Source organism: Coregonus lavaretus (genome assembly GCF_964263955.1).
Source record: "Coregonus lavaretus genome assembly, chromosome: 10".
NCBI classification, from domain to species: domain Eukaryota; kingdom Metazoa; phylum Chordata; class Actinopteri; order Salmoniformes; family Salmonidae; genus Coregonus; species Coregonus lavaretus.
In genome coordinates, this window is record NC_139997.1 from 29,965,447 (window position 1) to 29,982,895 (window position 17,449).

Below are 17,449 nucleotides of genomic sequence, written 5' to 3' on the forward strand. Positions count from 1 at the left end.
CTCCATAGAGCTGGGCTTTAAGGAAGAGTGGCCAGAAAAAAGCCAAAAAAAATACATAAGCAAACACGTTTGGTGTTCGTCAAAAGGCATGTGGGAGACTCCCCAAACATATGGAAGAAGGTACTCTGGTCAGATGAGACAAAAATTGAGCTTTTTGGCTATTAAGGAAAACGCTATGTCTGGCGCAAACCCAACACCTCTCATCACCCCGAGAACACCATCCCCACAGTGAAGCATGGTATTGGCAGCATCATGCTGTGGGGATGTTTCTCATCGGCAGGGACTGGGAAACTGATCCGAATTGAAGGAATGATGGATGGCGCTAAATACAGGGAAATTCTTGAGGGAAACCTGTTTCAGTCTTCCAGAGATTTGAGACTGGGACGGAGGTTCACCTTCCAGCAGCACAATGACCCTAAGCATACTGCTGAAGCAACACTCGAGTGGTTTAAGGGGAAACATTTAAATGTCTTGGAATGGCCTAGTCAAAGCCCATACCTCAATCCAATTGAGAATCTGTGGTATGACTTAAAGATTGCTGTACACCAGCGGAACCCATCCAACTTGAAGGAGCTGGAGCAGTTTTGCCTTGAAGAATGGGCAAAAATCCCAGTGGCTAGATGTGCCAAGCTTATACAGACATACCCCAAGAGATTTGCAGCTGTAATTGCTGCAAAAGGTGGCTCTACAAAGTATTGACTTTGGGGGGGGTGAATAGTTATGCACGTTCAAGTTCTGTTTTTTTTGGTCATATTTCTTGTTTGTTTCACAATAGAAATATTTTGCATCTTCAAAGTGGTAGGCATGTTGTGTAAATCAAATGATACAAACCCCCCAAAAATTCATTTTAATTCCAGGTTGTAAGGCAACAAAATAGGAAAAATGCCAAGGGGGGTGAATACTTTCGCAAGTGGTGATGACAGTAGTCCGACTGACAATTTACAAGGACGAGGACTTGCCGATTGTCAAGCTCTTTCCAAAAGCCTAATATCTGATGAAGCAAGCTAAATTATGTTGTTTGCTTAGCTAGCTACATGCCAAATCGATAGGTACCTTCACGTATCTGAAATTACATGATCACTGATGTTTACGGATCATGAAATACATGCAGTTACTTGCTGTATAACTCTGATGAAAGAGCTAAATGTGCGCAATTGTTTTGCATGGAATAATGGGGAATTTGTAGTTCTGACTATGCTCAATAGGTGATGATATTAAAACGAAATAGTTGTAACATTTATTTAACAATCCCTTGAAAACAGCATGTAGTTGTCACTGGTTTTAGCAGAGCTGGGGGTCTCCTTGCCCCCTGCCCTCCAGCAGCCAAATCAAACATATTGTGGCATTTTATTGAAAATGACATATTACATAAAGAATATTGCAACAAGATGTTCCAAATGCTGCATTTGGTAGATTATTTTATTAACTGATGTGCTGATCCATAGCTACTGCATCGTACTGTACATGTTTTACTAATATAGAGCCCCACAGTGGAGGTGTCATAATACCCATAAAACCTAGCGGTCAAACAGGGAAATGGTTCCAATTGTTTTTCCCCCATTCATTTTTCCCATAGGGAATTTTAGAAATACTTAAAATAAGGGCTGTGTTTTGTGTAGGCTTACCCTGGCGTGACGTTTTGATAACCATTTAAACCTCTCTCAGACAAGCTGACTTTTAACAATATATTTGGCTCTATTACTCTGATTCGAAAATGCTAATTAGCATTAAAGTAGACATGCAAGACTACAAATCCCTGAAAGCTCCTGCACGTCATCTCTAGCTGACACCTTTGCTAACAGGTATTGTGTCAATTTAAAACTTGCACAAGACAGTTCACAGAATTGTCAATTTAAAGAAATGTAGCCAATTTATTAATTACAAAATTTAGCTAACATTAGATAGTTAATCGAGAGATTCTTACCTTTGCCTCGATTCAGCAGTCTCGTCCAGATCATCATGGCATTTGTAGTTCTTTATGATAGCAACATTAGCAGCTAATTAGCATATATTATATATATTGATAAAAGTCGCCTTGTCCCAGAGAGATTTACAAGGTTATCAAAAAGTCACGCCAGTGTAATCCCCTATGAGAAAAATGAATGGTGGAACCATTTCTTTGTTTGACCACTAGGTGTTATGGGTATTATGACTCATACTGTGGTACTCTATAAATACAGTGGGGAGAACAAGTATTTGATACACTGCCGATTTTGCAGGTTTTCCTACTTACAAAGCATGTAGAGGTCTGTAATTTTTATCATAGGTATACTTCAACTGTGAGAGACGGAATCTAAAACAAAAATCCAGAAAATCACATTGTATGATTTTTAAGTAATTAATTTGCATTTTATTGCATGACATAAGTATTTGATCACCTACCAACCAGTAAGAATTCCGGCTCTCACAGACCTGTTAGTTTTTCTTTAAGAAGCCCTCCTGTTCTCCACTCATTACCTGTATTAACTGCACCTGTTTGAACTCGTTACCTGTATAAAAGACACCTGTCCACAGACTCCAACCTCTCCACAATGGCCAAGACCAGAGAGCTGTGTAAGGACATCAGGGATAAAATTGTAGACCTGCACAAGGCTGGGATGGGCTACAGGACAATAGGCAAGCAGCTTGGTGAGAAGGCAACAACTGTTGGCGCAATTATTAGAAAATGGAAGAAGTTCAAGATGACGGTCAATCACCCTCGGTCTGGGGCTCCATGCAAGATCTCACCTCGTGGGGCATCAATGATCATGAGGAAGGTGAGGGATCAGCCCAGAACTACACGGCAGGACCTGGTCAATGACCTGAAGAGAGCTGGGACCACAGTCTCAAAGAAAACCATTAGTAACACACTACGCCGTCATGGATTAAAATCCTGCAGCGCACGCAAGGTCCCCCTGTTCAAGCCAGCGCATGTCCAGGCCCGTCTGAAGTTTGCCAATGACCATCTGGATGATCCAGAGGAGGAATGGGAGAAGGTCATGTGGTCTGATGAGACAAAAATATAGCTTTTTGGTCTAAACTCCACTCGCCGTGTTTGGAGGAAGAAGAAGGATGAGTACAACCCCAAGAACACCATCCCAACCATGAAGCATGGAGGTGGAAACATCATTCTCTGGGGATGCTTTTCTGCAAAGGGGACAGGACGACTGCACCGTATTGAGGGGAGGATGGATGGGGCCATGTATCGCGAGATCTTGGCCAACAACCTCCTTCCCTCAGTAAGAGCATTGAAGATGGGTCGTGGCTGGGTCTTCCAGCATGACAACGACCCGAAACACACAGCCAGGGCAACTAAGGAGTGGCTCCGTAAGAAGCATCTCAAGGTCCTGGAGTGGCCTAGCCAGCGACAGCCCTGAAACCTGAAGGATCTGGAGAAGGTCTGTATGGAGGAGTGGGCCAAAATCCCTGCTGCAGTGTGTGGAAACCTGGTCAAGACCTACAGGAAACGTATGATCTCTATAATTGCAAACAAAGGTTTCTGTACCAAATATTAAGTTCTGCTTTTCTGATGTATCAAATACTTATGTCATGCAATAAAATGCAAATTAATTATTTAAAAATCATACAATGTGAAGTGTACCTATGATAAAAATTACAGACCTCTACATGCTTTGTAAGTAGGAAAACCTGCAAAATTGGCAGTGTATCAAATACTTGTTCTCCCCACTGTACATGTAATACCTCATCAGCTGTGTTAACCACAAAGTGGTGCTCAAGTGAAAGCTAACATGCTTGAAGGGTAGAACATCAACATCTATAACTAACAGTTCTCAGACCATTGTACTTTGGTTATACATGGCTACATATTTAAAAAAAAGAAAACATAATACCAAAGCTCAAACAGTGCAACATATGGACAGGTTAATATTATTATTATAGGTTAAGGTCTATTCATCATGTACCAGTACCCACTCATTACCAATTCTGATCTCTCAAAGCAGAGGTAGGTAAGCTTCTTGGATCCAGGTCCATTTCTTCTATTTGTTTTCACATAATTGACTATAACAGTGTTTTAAAAATATATGTCATTCACTCCACAAAGGAGAACAACCCACTTCCCCATTGAATAATTGTAATACTGTGTGTGCATGAGCAGAAGTCCCAAACCACACCAATAGGAATGCTGTTGGACGGTTTTTGAGTCACATCACCCACAGACAGTGTGGTTTCCAGTGCCAATGTGAATCAGGTTTGACATCCTTAGTGAAACCTCACCTAGCTCTCCAAGCCTATCATGGTCCCAGAGTCCCAGGCTGGTACAGAGGCCATCAGTAGGGAGACTCAGTATCAGAGGTTTGTCTGAATGTGAGGCTTCTCTGTTTCTCTACCAAAGGAGTTGATGACTGCTATGTTTGGGTAAGTCTCTCCTCCTCTCTCGTTCTCCAGTGCATATGGGGTGATTGACTTCAATAATCTCTGGGGGGAGGAAGACAAGACATTATTAGAAGCCTTAAACAACATATGGACTTTAGCTAATTCTGTCCAACAATTTTGCTTAGCCATTACACCAGAACTAGGCTTGGACGTATACAATATATACCATATACTTGGGCATTTGGAAATAGCCACGGGATGGTTTTTCAATACCGTCAATACCGTTGAAACTATTTATTTGAAGTGTTTCAATAAATGTTAATATTTGTAGCTACTTTTTAAGTAAATACCTGCAGTCAACTTGTGCAATACGTTAGGAGATAAAGCAGATCGCTTTTTTGTTTCACCTGTCACATTATGTAGCTTACTGTAGTTCCCCAGAACAGTTGAGCCAGTTGTGTGTTTGTTTGTAAATAGCACAATGGCAGAAAGCGGGAGCAGGTGAGTCCAGCTGTGTATTGACAGGGGTCGCGTTTTATATTGAAAGTCAAAAGTGTTTTTTTGCTTCAAGAGTGATCAGGGGCATGCAACTATAGTTTTCCTTCACAGAAAATTAATTAGTGCAACACATTCGGCAGAAAATAGCTTCATTTTCAACAGATGACAACAGAAGTGCAACGCTATTTGGCTGGCAGCCACACAAGTAAATGAGCTTACAATGAAAAAGCAGGTATATTTTGCAAAAACGATGCATGGCCATATATATTTCTAATGTTTATCATAGAAAGAATGTAGCCAGCTACATTTCCTTTTGTTAATCTTGCATTTTACCAGAGAAAAGTAGTCTACACCGAAAGTACTGGAGAAAAGTAGCTACACATCAGTCAGAGTGCTGTCTGCTGATAGAATGCATTGGTGAATTCTCATCCAAGTGGAGAAGTGCAACTAAAGCACAACATTAGTCTGATGCTGAGCAGAAATTACAATAAGAAGCATTTTAGATCTGCATTTACAAAACGCAGCAAGATATTTCTTATGCGTTTTATCTTTTTTTCTGCGTGAAAAACACAGAATTCTGCATTAAACATGACCCCTAAGTTTAACTTGCTAGTTATTCAAGTAAGTGGCTGAATTAATAAGGAGACGGGTCATCATATAGTGTTAGCTTTCTACCATGTTTGAGAAATCTGTACAGCTGCCAATGCTATCTTGATTTCCTTGCGTTTTTTCTCCTCTCCGTTCTCTGCCCATCTGGTCCCCCACCCCCCCTTCTCCGAGCAGAGCAGGCAGGCCGCAGGCATGCCCTAGCGACTCCAGACAGACTCAGCGTGTACACATGCTGCTCCAGAGCCAGTACTGTTCTTCTTTCAGACAAGAATTCATCAGAACTTTGTTCATTTGCACAATGTCTCTCATTCACATTCGCTTGTAAATGTCCAAACTCACCAAAAATGACATTCGGTAGCGCCTACCTATATATGTAGAATTTTATGAGGTGGATTACCTGTCTTTGCAATTCTTTTATTTTCGTTTGTGTTTGTTCGCATATTTAGCTAGTAGCCTCCATGGAAATTCCATATTATTGTGCTAATTTTGTTAGCATTCTGATAATAGACGCCTAATGGGCTTTTTTGCATTTTTCGGTGCCCCCTTGTGTATTAAACCGGTAATACCGTAAATCCCGGGATGAGAGAAGGACGGTATGACGATATGAAAATCTGGATACCACCCCACCCTAACCAGAACCTCTTGACAAGGTTGCTAGGTGTTGTACTAAGGTCGAAATAATGCTATAGGTAGCTAGGTACAGTGAGGGAAAAAAGTATTTGATCCCCTGCTGATTTTGTACGTTTGCCCACTGACAAAGACATGATCAGTCTATAATTTTAATGGTAGGTTTATTTGAACAGTGAGAGACAGAATAACAACAAAAAAATCCAGACAAACGCATGTCAAAAATGTTATAAATTGATTTGCATTTTAATGAGGGAAATAAGTATTTGACCCCTCTGCAAAACATGACTTAGTACTTGGTGGCAAAACCCTTGTTGGCAATCACAGAGGTCAGACGTTTCTTGTAGTTGGCCACCAGGTTTGCACACATCTCAGGAGGGATTTTGTTCCACTCCTCTTTGCAGATCTTCTCCAAGTCATTAAGGTTTCGAGGCTGACGTTTGGCAACTCAAATCTTCAGCTCCCTCCACATATTTTCTATGGGATTAAGGTCTGGAGACTGGCTAGGCCACTCCAGGACCTTAATGTGCTTCTTCGTGAACCACTCCTTTGTTGCCTTGGCCGTGTGTCTTGGGTCATTGTCATGCTGGAATACCCATCCACGACCCATTTTCAATGCCCTGGCTGAGGGAAGGAGGTTCTCACCCAAGATTTGACGGTACATGGCCCCGTCCATCGTCTCTTTGATGCGGTGAAGTTGTCCTGTCCCCTTAGCAGAAAAACACCCCCAAAGCATAATGTTTCCACCTCCATGTTTGACGGTGAGGATGGTGTTCTTGGGGTCATAGGCAGCATTCCTCCTCCTCCAAACACGGCGAGTTGAGTTGATGCCAAAGAGCTCGATTTTGGTCTCATCTGACCACAACACTTTCACCCAGTTCTCCTCTGAATCATTCAGATGTTCATTGGCAAACTTCAGACGGCCCTGTATATGTGCTTTCTTGAGCAGGGGGACCTTGCGGGCGCTGCAGGATTTCAGTCCTTCACGGCGTAGTGCATTACCAATTGTTTTCTTGGTGACTATGGTCCCAGCTGCCTTGAGATCATTGACAAGATCCTCCCGAGTAGTTCTGGGGTGATTCCTCACCGTTCTCATGATCATTGCAACTCCACGAGGTGAGATCTTGCATGGAGCCCCAGGCCGAGGGAGATTGACAGTTATTTTGTGTTTCTTCCATTTGCGAATAATCGCACCAACCGTTGTCACCTTCTCACCAAGCTGCTTGGCGATGGTCTTGTAGCCCATTCCAGCCTTGTGTAGGTCTACAATCTTGTCCCTGACATCCTTGGAGAGCTCTTTGATCTTGGCCATGGTGGAGAGTTTGGAATCTGATTGATTGCTTCTGTGGCATGTGTCTTTTATACAGGTAACAAGCTGAGATTAGGAGCACTCCCTTTAAGAGTGTGCTCTTAATCTCAGCTCGTTACCTGTATAAAAGACACCTGGGAGCCAGAAATCTTTCTGATTGAGAGGGGGTCAAATACGTATTTCCCTCATTAAAATGCAAATCAATTTATAACATTTTTGACATGCATTTTTCTGGATTTTTTTGTTGTTATTCTGTCTCTCACTGTACAAATAAACCTACCATTAAAATTATAGACTGATCATTTCTTTGTCAGTGGGCAAATGTACAAAATCAGCAGGGGATCAAATACTTTTTTCCCCTCACTGTAAGTAGGAGAGAGAGAGAGAGGAGAGGAGAGGAGAGGAGAGGAGAGGAGAGGAGAGGAGAGGAGAGGAGAGGAGAGGAGAGGAGAGGAGAGGAGAGGAGAGGAGAGGAGAGGAGAGGAGAGGAGAGGAGAGGAGAGGAGAGGAGAGACTGATGTATAGTAATACATTACCTCAGTGAAGGAGCCGGGCAGAACCCACAGTGTGTGAAGAGCTCCGAGTGGGATCCAGATGATGGACGCCATGGCGATGACCCAGCCAATCCCCTGAGCCCACGGGGGATACACATAGTTCTCATAGCGGGCTGGTTCAAACTGGATGATTGTGAACACCAGGATCATCTGTTGCACCAGAGGAGAGAGAGGGATGATAAAAATACATTTATCAATTGCATTCAAAGTATTCCTACTCTCAAAACCGGATATGCCCTTGTCATCTTTTGACATTTGACAATGTCAACTGTATGGCATTGTATTTGTAGACACTATCGTTCTGTTAAGGTGAATGATGATGACTCACAGTGATCAGAAGAGGAGCCACAAACATCCAGCACACTCTGAAGAAGATATTAGGCCTACTTCCTGTCATCTCCTTTAAGTTTGCCGAAAGCCTCCTCACACCTGTCAGAGAGGAAATAATAGGGGGGGGGGGGTGAATTTATTAATTTCCTTTTATTAATTAACGACAAACACGCATACGTTAGACACACACACACACACTGGTCTAACCATAAAGCCCGCAGATGGCCAACACCTCAAAGAAGGCCAAGAACATGAGAGACACTATGGCCGTGTAGTGGTCCATCAGCTGGAAAACGTAGATCCCCACCTGGTCAAAGAGAGAGAGTATTTAATACAAGCTGTAAGAAATAACTAATCTCTCGTGGACAGAATGTTACATAAATGACATAACATATGCTAAAAGACTCTGGGATGCGACGACTAATGAGTAAAAGTAGTTTCAGTGCTTTGGTATTCCGTCACTGGTTATTTAGAAGTATCAGGATTGGGTGGATGTGGTGCTTAAAGTGTGGGCAGGGTTTTCAAGCGATGATTTCAAGCAATTATATTACCCTAAATGCCCTTTATTACTAGTCTAGTCCACTACTTGTCCTGGATTATTGCTGTGCTGGAGTTGTCTGATGAGTGTAAGCCGTACACTCCAGGTTACCTGCATGACATGGGGTATCCCCAGCAGAAAGGCAGTGCTGCAGACTGCCAGAACCAGCATCTCCTTCTTTCTCAGGAACTTCAGCAGGGGCCCTCCAAACCCATCCATTAGGCTGGTCACCATCACCTCCACCATGGCAAACTGAGAAATATTTTTATTTTGTCAAAACATGGTAACTTTCTGACATGGAGATACCAATATAATAAAGGATTTGTACATATAGATTTTTTGTTCATATACACACCAGATACAAACATACACATACAAACAACAATTTACAGACGCACACAAACAACTACTACATCTCATCTGCTCAGACCCGCATGCTGACGCCCCCATCCCTTGTGCCTGCATTATTGTTTGCCACATGGCCTTAAATTGTACCAATTTGTTTTTCTCAGTCGCCCATGCTATTTCAATAATAAATCATTTGATTTTTCCATTGTGTTAATGATGGCGGATTGATTGATTTCTACGTTTTCTCAAGATGAGTGATGAAAAGAGAATTGTCCAGCCCATTGGGTATCTCGCTACACTCCCATATTCCATGTCTGGAAATATGCAGACAGACGGATTAAAAGTAAGTTAAGATTGTAATACTAGCTCCGCCCATAACTTTATAGCATTCTCAGAAAGCATGGATTATTGAGTCATTGTTAGTTTTACACTTATAATAAAGGCTTTCTAACTGCAACTATCTGGTAACAGTGACTTTGCATTTTTTCATACATAATGCCCTTCAGTTAGAATCTTGACATTCTCTTCTCATCATTTAATGGCTGTTTTATGAGGCCATTCGGCTGATGGCGATGAGTCTTGTGACTGTCCTTTCAACCTGGCAGGTAGGACAAAACTAAACAAACTGAAAACTAAACATCACTATCTGCATGTGAAGGATAGGCTGTCAAGTTATTATAAAGGCACAGCTTTTTTTTATATTATAATTTTTTGCAAATTGCTGCTGCTACTCACTGTTTTTTATCTATACATAATCACTTTACCCCTACCTACATGTACATATTACCTCAATTACCTCGACTAACCTGTATCCCCGCACATTGACTCGGTACCGGTACCCCCTGTATATAACCTCGTTACTGTTATTTTATAAAAAAAATGTAAATGTTACTTTAGTTTCTTTAGTCAATATTTTCTTAACTCTTATTTTTCTTAAAACTGCATTGTTGGTTTATGGCTTGTAAGTAAGCATTTCACGGTAAGGTCTACACCTGTTGTATTCGGCGCATGTGACAAATACAATTTGATTTGATTTGATTTGACACCGCATTACTGACTGCATTACTGACTGCATTACTTTCTATTTGAACTGTAACTGCTGTAGTTAAAGATAGATTTTTGGTTCCTGGAATCATTTGTGAAAGAAGATTATACATTTGACTGGATATTGTATTTACTCGACAAAGTAAAGATGTATAGTAACTACCATCATTTAACCACGTGGGCAAACAAAGAGAACGTGAGGACAAATGCATCTGTTTCAAGTAGAGAAAAGTGTATTTAGTATCATGTGACAGTGGGTTTAGGTTAGGTAATGTAAGGTTAGCTACCTGGCTGTCCAGCCCAAGGCACAGAAGCATGAAGAAGAACAGAAATGCCCACAGCGGAGCCACTGGCATCGTTGCAAAGGCTTGTGGGTAAACAACAAAAACCAGTCCTGGACCTAGGTGCAAAATAATTCAGAACACACATGCACTGTTATTATGACTTTGGTGTCTAAACTCTTTTATGGAACGATCTTGGTGAAATTAGTATGCTTTGCCTCAAATACATGCACTGTAACTAGAAAAGGTGGTCTTGTGTCAGCTGTCCAAAAGTATTTCCCTTCCCTTAATGATCTTTAGTCTGCTTACACAAACTCACCATCTACAGCCAGCTCACTGACAGGTATGTTCTGGAGATGTGACATGTAGCCGAATGCCGAGAAGATGACAAAACCTGCCAGAATACTGGTCAGGGAGTTGGTGATGGAGATAGCCAGGGTGTCTCTGTGGGGAAAAAAGGGATGTGATGGATGAATCACTCCAGTACGATGTACAGTGTCCATATTAGGACAGCATCTGCTGAGATTGACCTAATACGGACACTGTAACAATGTGAAAATATATTTGAACTGACTTTTAACTGATTTGAACTGACTACAGACTCTCCTCACTGTGAGCTGCTCACTTTAATATGTTGTTGTTGAAGTTGTTATAGCTGGACATGGCCATGAGGGAGCCAAAGCCTATCCCAATGGAGTTAAAGATCTGAGCTGCAGCGTTGACCCAAACCTGGAACAAAACACAAGGAATTTCTCTTATAATGTACAGTACCTTCAATAGCACCATAAAACTCATCCACACTGATATAATAACAATGTTATCCTAACAATCACCCTAGCTGGCAGGTAACTATAACACATCCAAGCTCTTTACCAGCAGCACCCGACCTCGACATGTCTTCACAACAACTCCTCCCGAACCCCTCTTTACCGGAAATGATTTAGATCCTTATCTATGGCTTACTTAAAATCAAATCAAAGGTTATTGGAAATGCTTGTGAAATGCTAGTGTTTCTAGCTCCAACAGTGCAGTAATACCTAGCAATAAAAAAACAATACACACACAATCCCAATATTCTATATATAAATTAAGAAACAATGTCTGGAATGTAAATATATATATACTGAACAACAATATAAACGCAACATGCAACAATTTCAAAGATTTTGCTTAGTTACCGTTCATAAAAGGAAATCAGTCAATTGAAATAAATTAATCAGGCCCTAATCTATGGATTTCACATGACTGGGCAGGGGCGCAGCCATGGGTGGGCCTGGCATAGGCCCACCCACTGGGGACCCAGGCCCAGCCAATCAGAATTTGTTTTTCCCCACAAAAGAGCTTTATTACAGACAGAAATCCTTCTCAGCACCCCCCTCAAATGATCCCGCAGGTGAAGAAGCCAGATGTGGAGGTCCTCGGCTGGCGTGGTTACACGTGGTCTGCGGTTGTGAGGCCGTTTTGACGTACTGCCAAATTGTCAAGAGGTTGCAACAGCGTCTCCAATTCCTAAAGTGGCTGAAGAAATCCAACTACTACATCTACACCATCGAAAGTGTCCTGACCGGGCAGACGGTATCGGAGCATGAGGTCTGATACCAACAGGCTCAGAGACAGTTTCTATCTACAAGGCATCTGACTACTGATAGTGATGGAATTTAGGCTTACGAGTGTTTTAACAATGCATCTTTCCCACAACGGCCGAAGATGTAACATACATTTCCCAAAATGCCACGCAGAGAGAAGGTTCGCTAAGTGCGTCTTTGAGTCATGTGTCGATACTGATTGGTTCGAAATAAAGGAAGCACTGCTCTAAGATCAGCATTCTCCCTTTCCAATCTTACCTTAACATTATAATTATTCCACAATACTAACTACAGATCAGCTTCTAGAGAGAAATCACCAATGGCTACAAATATTGAGGCGGCTTATTCTAATGCTTACCCTATAATAATGCACTAAATCAAGATTTGGCACATCATTGCACAAGTGTTACACATGAAATATATTGAAGCTAAAATTACAGACAGTAGCATACAAATAGCTAAATAAAACTCAATTGAATTAACAGGAAATTGATTTCCATATTATTCAAATATATAGGTCTATGTAGCCTATACTGTATTTTCTTTTAATACATTTACATTTACATTTTAGTCATTTAGCAGACGCTCTTATCCAGAGCGACTTACAGTTAGTGAATACATATTTTTTTTATACTGGCCCCCCGTGGGAATAATACAGGTATCTCTGTTTTATATCCTTCGCTTGTAATGCAAAGAAATGGGCAGCTTTGTATTTGTAGTCACTGTCACATTTCTTCTGAAGTTAACAGCTGTCACAGAAAGACAGATAAACATCTTGATTTTGTGTTTAGCAGAGATCTTCTGTGTATAAAATGATGCGGAATGACAAAAAAAACATCTAATGACGGTTTTGGGAAACAGCTCGGAGATCTAACAATGCTCCTACGAAGGTTCTAATGATGAACGTAGCCTTAAGATGCTTTTGGGAAACCGGGCCCTGGACTGACCACCTGCTCTGATTCTCCACACCTTAGCACACATGCACTCACTCATGCACACACCCACTCAGACATAGACACACACACATATACACTGAGTGTACAAAACATTAAGGACATATGGTCTTTCAATGGCATAGACTGACCAGGTAAATCCAGGTGAAAGCTATGATCCCTTATTGATGTCACTTTTTTAATCCACCTCAATCAGTATAGATGAAGGGGAGGGGACAGGTTAACGAATGATTTTTAAGCCTTGAGACAATTGAGACATGGATTGTGTACAGTATGTGTGCCATTCAAAGGGTGAATGGGCAAGACAGAAGATTTAAGTGCCTTTGAACAGGGTATGGTAGTAGGTTCCAGGCACACTGGTTTGTGTCAAGAACTGCAACACTGCTGGGTTTTTCCACGCTCAACAGTTTCCTATGTGTATCAAGAATGGTCCACCACCCAAACTGTGTGAAGCAGTGGAGTCAGCATGGGCCAGCATCTCTGTGGAAGGCTTTCGACACCTTATAGAGTCCATGCTCCGACGAATTGAGGCTGTTCTAAGGGCAAAAGGGGGGGTACAACTCAATATTAGGATGCTGTCCTTAATGTTTTGTATACTCATTCATGCTACACACACACACATCACAACTGCTGCTACCAGACTCTTATTATACTGCTCAATTTATACAATTGCCCCGGTGTGTAGCCTATACTGTACCTCTTCATTACTCATTGAAGTAGCTCATGTAACTCATACACTTAACACCATATGTATTTGGACAGTTAAGCTACTTTTTTTATTTGGCTCGAAACTTAGAAATGAAAGCACTTTATGTATCTAGTCATCCTATTTGAAGAAGTCATAAGTATTTAGAAAAATTCACTTATAGTGTATAAATGTAGTGTCTCACCCTGATCTGTTTCACCTGTCTTTGTGATTGTCTCCACCCCCCTCGAGGTGTCGCCCACCTTCCCCATTATCCCCAGTGTATTTATACCTGGGTTCTCTGTTTGTCTGTTGCCAGTTTGTTTTGTTTCGTCAAGGCTACCAGCATTTTTCCCCTTGCTCCTGTCCTTCTCAAGTTCCTGTTTTCTAGTTTTCCCAGTTTTGACCATTCTGCCTGCCTTGACCCTGAGCCTGCCTGCCGTTCTGTACCTTGTCACACCACCCTGGATTATTGACCTCTGCCTGCCCTGACCCTGAGACTGCCTGCCGTTCTGTACCTTTTGGACTCTGATCTGGATTACTGACCTCTGCCTGCCCTTGACCTGTCGTTTGCCTGCCCCCTGTTTTTGTAATTAACTTTTGTTACTGGGACACTGTCTGCATCTGGGTCTTCTCCTGAAACGTGATACTAAGGTTTAGTATTTGGTCCGTATTCCTTGCACACAATGACTACATCAAGCTTGTGACTACAAACTGGTTGGACGTATTTGCAGTTTGTTTTGGTTGTGTTTCGGATTATGTTTTGCCCAATAAGGTTGTGGTTGAGGCAAGGATTAGGGTTGAACCGGGATGTGAACATAAAGTTAGGGTTAGTGTTGTAGTTGAGGCTAGGGTTAGGGTTGAACTGGGATGTGGACATGAAGCTAGGGTTCGGGTTGTGGTTATGGTTGATGGTAAGGGTTGAACCGGGATGTGGACATGAAACTAGGGTTAGGGTTGTGGTTAGGGTTGAACCGGGACCAGACACTTTTTTTGCGATTTTACCCCAACCAGCAACTCACTTCCTCATCCTCGTTGTGCAGTACAGGGGCTCCGAAAAAAACATAAACAGAGGCTCCAGAAACACCCAAATGCGTCATTTTAGAAACGGAAAAGCTCTCAGTATATGCAGGTCTGTGTCATTCCGAATTTTATCCGCAACGTTATATTCCATTTTATTATGGGATTCTATTAGCAGGCTACACGGAGAATGGAACAGCTCGAGTTGTACAAAATTGAATATAACGTTGCGGATAAAGTTCGGAATAACACAATTTCATGTGTACACAATTTCTGCGATAGCCCTGTGTGCGGTAGCCCTGTCCTTTAGCTTAGCACCAACCTCAGTGTTAATCCAGGGTTTGTGATTGGGGAAGTGAATCTGGTTGGGGTAAGTTTCTCAAAAACAAGTGAAATCAAGAACAAAAATCATCTGGACCATTCTATAACATGTCATTTACATAAAACATAGAGATTTGGTTGTAAAAAAGCAAACTTTGCCTTTAAGGTTAGGGTTTGGGTCTGTACCTCCCTCCTCTTACCTCCAACTCCAGGAGTTTCTCCCAGTTTGGCACGATGAAAAAGCGGATGCCTTCCATAGCTCCTGGAAGCTGGACGTTGTTTATCAACAGAGCTAACAGGATGACATACGGGAAGAGAGCCGTGAAGTATACCACCTGGACACACACAAACAGAAAGATGATATTAGAAAATGTTCACGATGGCAACAATGTGTACTAATGCTGAATCAATGTAATAGAGCCAAATGTTCTGTCGACCTAAGAGTAAAAAATTAAACAGAGATAAGAACATATACTCACTCCTCTTTTTTGACTTGGCAAGCATACCATAGTGAAACTAGTCCTGATCTATCTCTCTCTGTCAGCCTCTCTTTCTCTCTCTCTTACCTTCCCTGTTGACTTGACCCCCTTGAAGATGCAGAGGTAGATGAGGATCCAGGCCAAAAGGAGAAGGAGGAAGAGTTCCCATCGCAGCACCCCGCTCTCGTCCACTCCCCCTGTCCGCTCCAGCATCCTATAACTACAACACAATTGCTTAATTTTTTGCTGTCACAGTACCCCGCAGGCAGCTGGGTGGTTCAAACCGGCAACCCTCCAGCTACCAGTCTGCCTCTCTAACCTCAACACTACCGCCACACCCATAACACACACAACAGCTCTGATCAATATCTGATTAATCAATATCAGCTCTGATCTCAATAATCTAAATTATATTGATCACAAAACTGCTGCTCAGCCATAAACATTTCACTTGGTTCAGGTTGGATTGTTTAGTTGAGTAATAATGACCTTAACTTGATTATTGTGATTTTTCCCCCCAATGGTCACCATAGGTCAGGTAGTTTTACCTAATCAATCAAATCACTGATTGTGTCTGCACATTTATGTGACGTGGAACGAGATTACATCATAGGTCAATTCACCTGAATACAGAGAATCAAAAACTTTTAATTGGCTCTATATTCCAGCATTTTGGATTTTACATCAAATGTTTATATGAGGCGACAGAACAGAATGTCACCTTTTGTTTGAGGGTATTTTCATACAGTGCCTTCAGAAAGTATTCACATCCCTTGACTTTTTCCACATGTTGTTGTGTTACAGCCTACACACAATACCCCTTAATGTTAAGTGGAATTATGTTTTTAGAATTTTTTACAAATTACTTACAAATGAAAAGCTGAAATGTTTAGAGTCAATAACTATTCAACCCCTTTGTTATGGCAAGCCTAAATAAGTTCAGGAGTAAAAATATGCTTAACAAGTCACATAATAAGTTTCATGGACTCTGTGTGCAATAATAGTGTTGAACATGATTGTTGAATGACTTCCTCAACTCTGTACCCAACACATACAATTATCTGTAAGGTCCCTGTCGAGCAGTGAATTTCAAACACAGATATAATCAATCACAAAGGCCAGGGCGGTTTTCCAATGCCTCGCAAAGAAGGGCACCTATTGGTACAGTGAGGGAAAAACGTATTTGATCCCCTGCTGATTTTGTACGTTTGCCCACTGACAAAGACATGATCAGTCTATCATTTTAATGGTATGTTTATTTGAACAGTGAGAGACAGAATAACAACAAAAAGATCCAGAAAAACGCATGTCAAAAATGTTATACATTTATTTGCATTTTAATGAGGGAAATAAGTATTTGACCCCTCTGCAAAACATGACTTAGTACTTGGTGGCAAAACCCTTCATTGGCAATCACAGAGGTAAGACGTTTCTTGTAGTTGGCCACCAGGTTTGCACACATCTCAGGAGGGATTTTGTTCCACTCCTCTTTGCAGATCTTCTCCAAGTCATTAAGGTTGGCTAGGCCACTCCAGGACCTTAATGTGCTTCTTCTTGAGCCTCTCCTTTGTTGCCTTGGCCGTGTGTTTTGGGTCATTGTCATGCTGGAATACCCATCCACGACCCATTTTCAATGCCCTGGCTGAGGGAAGGAGGTTCTCACCCAAGATTTGATGGTACATGGCCCCGTCCATCGTCCCTTTGATGCGGTGAAGTTGTCCTGTCCCCTTAGCAGAAAAACACCCCCAAAGCATAATGTTTCCACCTCCATGTTTGATGGTGGGGATGGTGTTCTTGGGGTCATAGGCAGCATTCCTCCTCCTCCAAACACGGCGAGTTGAGTTGATGCCAAAGAGCTCGATTTTGGTCTCATCTGACCACAACACTTTCACCCAGTTCTCCTCTGAATCATTCAGATGTTCATTGGCAAACTTCAGACGGCCCTGTATATGT

The 17,449-nt window shown here is 41.8% G+C and overlaps 1 protein-coding gene across 1 annotated transcript in view; it reads right to left on the reverse strand.

The window, feature by feature from the left end:
• Positions 1 to 588: 588 nt before the first annotated feature.
• The window catches only part of LOC311136675 (sodium- and chloride-dependent GABA transporter ine), a 69,344-nt gene continuing 52,483 nt past the window's right edge, over positions 589 to 17,449 (reverse strand). The window contains exons 8-17 of the mRNA XM_084170891.1: positions 15,584 to 15,716; positions 15,218 to 15,352; positions 11,078 to 11,181; positions 10,772 to 10,896; positions 10,459 to 10,571; positions 8,891 to 9,031; positions 8,449 to 8,548; positions 8,240 to 8,340; positions 7,894 to 8,061; positions 589 to 4,416 (exon numbers count right to left, since the gene is read on the reverse strand). Of these exons, the coding sequence (XP_084027017.1) occupies positions 4,288 to 4,416; positions 7,894 to 8,061; positions 8,240 to 8,340; positions 8,449 to 8,548; positions 8,891 to 9,031; positions 10,459 to 10,571; positions 10,772 to 10,896; positions 11,078 to 11,181; positions 15,218 to 15,352; positions 15,584 to 15,716 (1,249 nt within the window). The 3' untranslated portion in view covers positions 589 to 4,287. The remainder of the gene's footprint in view (positions 4,417 to 7,893; positions 8,062 to 8,239; positions 8,341 to 8,448; positions 8,549 to 8,890; positions 9,032 to 10,458; positions 10,572 to 10,771; positions 10,897 to 11,077; positions 11,182 to 15,217; positions 15,353 to 15,583; positions 15,717 to 17,449) is intronic.